This window comes from Orycteropus afer, unplaced genomic scaffold, assembly GCF_000298275.1.
Source record: "Orycteropus afer afer isolate SDZICR_OR568_19922 unplaced genomic scaffold, OryAfe1.0 scaffold00065, whole genome shotgun sequence".
NCBI lineage: Eukaryota > Metazoa > Chordata > Mammalia > Tubulidentata > Orycteropodidae > Orycteropus > Orycteropus afer.
In genome coordinates this window covers 10,628,754-10,634,724 of record NW_006921652.1, presented here as the reverse complement: position 1 = coordinate 10,634,724, position 5,971 = coordinate 10,628,754, and the positions used below count along the sequence as shown (strand labels likewise).

At 40.2% G+C, this 5,971-nt stretch overlaps 1 protein-coding gene across 1 annotated transcript in view; it reads left to right on the top strand.

Annotated features, from left to right (window-relative positions):
* Positions 1-1,457, top strand: part of PAIP2B (poly(A) binding protein interacting protein 2B) — a 13,278-nt gene extending 11,821 nt beyond the window's left edge. Inside the window, exons 2-3 of the mRNA XM_007940115.2 lie at positions 242-418; positions 1,401-1,457. Coding sequence (XP_007938306.1) covers positions 242-418; positions 1,401-1,457 — 234 coding nt within the window. The remainder of the gene's footprint in view (positions 1-241; positions 419-1,400) is intronic.
* The last annotated feature ends 4,514 nt before the right edge of the window (positions 1,458-5,971 follow it).

Sequence of the window (5,971 nt, the reverse complement as noted above, 5' to 3'; positions counted from 1 at the left end):
GTGTATGTGAACTGCTGTATGGAAAGTGAATTTGCTCTGTAAATCTTCACCCAAATCACAATAAAAAAAAAAAAAAAATTAACACAATTTTCTCTAGCCAGTCATTAGAAGCATCTTAATTCTGAGTAGATATTATCCAAGATTCTTTATTGTAGAGTAATAACCTCTGAAGGAAAGAGGTGGGGCTCGGAGTGAGTCCCATTGGGACAGTCAGTCTGAGCTCCTCCCCTTTGCTCACTAGGTGGAGGAGGAGCTGCAGGAGCAAGACTTCTTGGACCGCTGCTTCCAAGAGATGCTGGATGAAGAAGACCAGGACTGGTTTATTCCATCACGAGATCTGCCTCAGGCCATGGGACAGTTGCAACAACAGTTAAATGGCCTTTCTGTCAGCGACAGTCATGATTCTGAAGATATTTTGGTAAGAGTCATATGTGATTCCTCATGCAATGTAGTGAAGACTTGGAGTCATATTTCTTAGCCCTACAATCTTGGGCAAGTCTCTGCAGTCCTCTGAGCCACTGTTTCTTCAGTCATCACATAGACATTAATAGGAAGGTGCTTTGAAGACACATAGTACCTCATAAAGCGCTGTGAAAACATTTTTTATTGCCAGCATCACCACCTTCCGTTTTTTCCTAATGGGCTTTTCAAAGTGGAGTTGGCATTAAGAATAAAAATTTGAACACTAAAGAGGTTTGGCTTCAAATTACCCTTTGCTGCTGTCCTTCCCTTTTGCTGTCTCCCAAATCTATATTTAATGTAGTTTTGAATGTTACAAAAGTTGCCTGCTCACTTTGGAAAGAACATACTCCTGAGAGCCCATTTTCCACTTAAAAGACCCAATAGATTAATTCCCTGTCTTCTGTGTTTATTTAATATGTTCTGTGAGTGTTTTATTTCTCACACAGTTCGTGTTCTGAGTGATTGTACCCTGCAGTTTTGCTAAAGTTTTGGATATTCATATGACAGTAGATAGGAAAGGAGGTGAGTATAAAAAGATGACAGAAAATAAGGATTGTGGTAACCAAACTGGTTTGATGGAATACTTTGATTTTTATCAAGCTGGAAGGTACTCAGTGAATTGAAAGATTCTTTTGGAGTCAAACTTGCAGACCTCTGGTGAGAATTTAGAAAGCATCATGAAGGGAACAGGAGTCTAAAGTAAAGAGAAAATGAGGTTGGTCAGGACTTGGTGTGTCAGGAGCCATTGGGAGCAGCCCAGCTTTTATGTTGAAGGAAGTCTAGCATAGAATGCAGTAACAGGCTCGTATACAGAGAATTTTATTTATTTCTCTCCTTGAGGCTGAAAAGAAGATACTGGTAGTAATGGAAGCAGAGAGAAAATGACCTTTAAAGTGCAGCTTCCCTTGAGATTCATTATCTCTTGATTCTTCTTTCAGAGCAAAAGTAACCTGAACCCAGATGCCAAGGAGTTTATTCCAGGAGTGAAGTACTGAGCTGACAGAAAGCTTTGAGGAGGACTTGTATATCCCCACATCTGGGGACAGTGCTGCACAAAAAGGCGGAGCTGAAGGGGGGGTGGGCTGGGGAAGGGTGCTCATTGGGGAAGGGGTATAGAGTTTTAACTCTTGTGACTTGAGTAACTAATGTACTCAGTCTTATTCTACACACCTCTGAGTATTTTTCTTTTGTTCTGCTGACTTCCATGGGGAGCAGTTTCCTTTTTTTTTTTTTAATTAGCTCTTTTGAGTTAAGAAAATTGCAATCTAACCCTCACCCCCCTTCATCAGGAATGTCTACCGTGTGTATTTAAACAAAATAAGCTGACCAAGAAAAACTGGGTGTTTAAGAAATGCCCTCCTCACCCTGCTGTGTACTTAGAAGGGCAATGAACACCTGAAGAACTACTTGTTACGTTTGCTGATCTGGATGGGAAAATGGACCAGCAGAAGCAGCAGGTGGTACAAGCCAGAGTACACAGCTCGGCTCCTCATCCCTGGAGGTGTCCTGCAATGAACGGGATTACCAGGAGCCTGTCAAGCCCACTTCTCTCTGCTCTGAACCCCATTCAAGAAAACACAGTCTTAAAGTACTGGTTTACGGTAACTCTTGATGGTTGATGCAAGTTGTAAATCAAAAGGGGAGGCCTGTGATGGTGGTGTCACTTGAATCATTCATTTACTGTTGTCCTACACTTAAGCCTCTGTTTACAGTTACCATTAGATTCAATTACAAGGCAAAAGAGCACTTGATTTGGATTGATTTGCCACCTTGTCTATCCCTGTCTCCTATCTACCCCAACCTTACTCTGATTTGTTAAGACAAGACTTCATTACTGTGTTGCCAGCAGCTTGAGCCTAGAGAAGTCATTCTTGAGTCTTATTAGTTGTGTCTTAAGCTTATTTTCCATGATTTATTTTTCTTTCCAGCCCCAGGAACACTTGGGCCCCCTGGATCTTCATTCCCTCAGAAAGGTTTTAAATACTTTTAGAAGTAAATACATTTTTCAGGAAGCTTAATTTTTCAAATTTTTGAGAATTTTTCAAATTTTCAAGAATTTTTAAATTTTCAAGAAGCTCAATTCACAGTTGGGTATTTCTCCCCACCCTGTAGAATTATGCAGAGGAACTCAGAAAAACCTAGGAGAGTGAGGCCTGCTTTACCATGGTGACTGCAATTGTCAGAATATATGCAACAATTCAAAAATTTTGCAGTTCCCATACACCCCACTTTGTGAGCTTGTTAGTCACACTTTTTGGGTACGGTATGTTCCTTTTGTCTTTCCTGTTTGTAACTAACTGGGGTTTTTATTGATGTTCAAAAGATACTACACTGGGCGCCAGGAACTGCCTTTGTGTGATACAGATGCAGGTGGCAGAGTCATGTCTGAGAAGAGCATGTCTAGCCCTGGCCATTCTCCCAGGACTAGGACTTGCAGAGGCCTGAAGATGGTAGTGGCTTCTTTATGACTGCTACTGTGTTGTATGGAGGCTAGAAGGGAAAGAGCACGTAACTTGAAATACAGTCTGTGTCAGTTCAGGATGTGGTTGTAGGGCAGAGGTTGGAAGGAAAGGCCTAGGGTCTGGAGAGCTTGAAAAATTCTCCTTTTTCTTATGGGTTCCCTTACTTCTTGAACAGCCATGGACTAATGTCAAACTTAAACTAGGAACCATGTCTTTTCCTCATTTTAATCTATAAGAAAATACCATTTGAAAAACGTACTTGTTAGGTCATATGTCATAAGGCACTAGCTTGGGGAGCTTATATTTCTAGATGAACACATTGATTCCTCAAACATCTACCTTAAGAGAATGGAACCATTAACACTTCTTTTGGGAAGACTATGAATAAAGAAGCTTCTTTATTCTGAATTCAGCTTTCAGGTGGTGGTTTCCTCTAATAGAGAGGACCTTGGAAATGCAGAAATAAGGGTCCTCTCTCTGGACTGCTTTTCTTCCCTCAGTCTCTATTAGCCTGTCCAAGCTCAGAATTCTGAAGGCCATTGGAAATATGATGACAGAAAGAGTGCATTCTCAAACTATGGTGGCTCCATCATAAAGACTACAATTGATTCTCATTCAGCTCCCCATCTAGAAGGGCCAGCAGGGATCCAGAGCTAAGCTGTTTCTTCACTTTTCAGGAGGTTTGCTCTCTGACACCAGGGTAAGCTCTGCGGCAAGGTGCAGTACAAGCAGCTTGTCTTTGTTCCTGCTGTGCTGTTCCATTTTGGATATTAGTCTTCAACATGGTTTCACAAGGCATATTTGGTTAGGACTAAAAAACACTTTCCTGTCAGATGAGCAGTGGAACCTGAGGAAAGGAGTTTGCAATCCTATTCAGACACAGAGATCATGAATGATTTTAGGGTCAGGAGGTGGCTTATAATACAAAACCCTTTTTTTCTAGTGTGTAGGGCTTGGGCTATAAATAAACAGTTCCTTCTTGTTGCTCAGCTCTTTTTTTCACCTGTTTTATGTTGTGAGGTAAGAGCACAATTACTACCCAGATCATAAGCTCAAATTATTAAGAGTTGCCAACTTCTTAGCAGAAAATGCATTTGGGTCTTGGACATTGACTAGGGAAAGAAAGGCTGGAAGCCTTGATCTGTCTGACTTTTCCTCACAGAAAAGTTTCCAAGTACAGGTCAGTTAAACACTTTTCTTTTAATGGTGAAGTGTGTATTTATTTATAAGTGATTACTTTGATGCTGAATTTAAGCCACTACTCTGTTCAAACTTTATTATTATTATTGGCAACTGGAAGTTTGAGAATTTGTACAGAAATGGAACTATGTCTTAACAGTTGCCAGGTCTGGCTGGTCCCAGTATTAGTTTATTAGTGATTGATTTCTGTTTATTATGATGATTTATTTTATTCTAAATCTTTAAGATGGAAATTATTTATCTCTTTCTCTTAAAGAGGAAAAAAAATAGTAGAAATGCCTTTTCGATTTCTTCAGGCCTTTCACTGTAGCAGAAAACTCAATGGAGACATTGTAGGCCTGAGCACATGCAGACCTGGATCTTTGGACCAGTTTCTCACCAGCAGTGGACTTTTAGGGAATCACATAAGGTCAAACCAGAAATAATCATAGGAAAAGGCTAGACCATTCATTTCCAAAATAAAAACAGTTGGGGTCTCATTAATTAAGATTCCAATGTTAACTGTGGCTTAAAATAAATTTTTTAGTGAAATAACAAGCAGCCTTTTCCAAATTGTGTATTGCTGTAATGTCAAAGTTTTGACTGATTTTTGAGAAGCTGGGAATTAAGGAGATTAGTTGAATGCTCTGGCAAAGAACACACATCAAACAGGAAAATTGTGTGAAGAGGAAGCCAAAGGAAACAGCCTGTGTGAATCTTCTTGCATTAGTACTACTGCAAACCCCACGTAGAGAAATGACTACCAAGGCTCCTGAAACATCTGGAGTCCAGGAATCTATTCTTCTGTGATTGGAAGGGGCAAGTGTTCTTTGATAAGGATCCCTACCACAGGCTAATAAAGTTTCTTGATTCGGGTGATGTTGAAGTATGGAAACAGGCAGAGAAATAACTAATGTGACCAAGATTTGGAGATGTCCATCTATTGGGAAGACTGTGTATGCCCAGCCACTCTTCTCTGGGATAATGCCAACATCATTAGTTTGAGAATGGGTAGAGAAAACAGGAGAATTGCACCTGATTTGACATGCAGCAGGGGCCTTGCGGTTTTCCTGCCTCTGCCCACTATTGCTCATGTAAGTCATTTCACCCCTCGTTACCCATGGGGATCATTAATTCTGGTGTTCTCTCTACCCTGTGTAGTATTCGGAGCACTTTCACAGCCTGGTGGTGAACGTCATTCACAGACTTGGTTAGTTGCAATTTTGGAAGGTTTTTGTTTCCCCCTTTTTGCTTTGAGTTTTGTGTCTTTATTTTGCACACCTTGATACTGCTCTTGGTGACAGGAAAGCAGGAGTCAGACTTTGCGAAACATTCAAATTCCTGCCAAGTCCCTTACTGCTGTTCCCAGTCACTCGGAGTTTTTAGGGGTTGAGTACATTGGTCTCTACATGGTGTTAGACAAGAGATCCACCCCCAGGGGACAGAAGACAAATCTGCAGAGGGACAGATGCACCATCTTTATTTCAAGAGAAAAAGCCCCCTTAGATTTTGTTATTACTAGGAGTCTCATTTGCAAGACTTACTGAACTTTCTTCCCTAATCCTACTTTCCTTTTATTTAAAAATAATAAAGAAAGATTCTAGGCTATTTAATACTAGAAAAAGAATAATACTGAGGTAATAGGGAAATTTTCACTCTGTAAACCAACACTAAGTGACGATCTTTTCCTGTTGATATTGAGCTTTTAGAAATATTGAATGGTGATTTGGAAAGCAAGGAGTCTTTAAAAAAATATATTGACTATTTTACATATAATATTCAGCCATTTCAATTACATAATGATTTTAGTGCCCTTCTCAAGGGTACAGTTTTGAAACATTTTCACTCACACACCTACCCCATCTCCC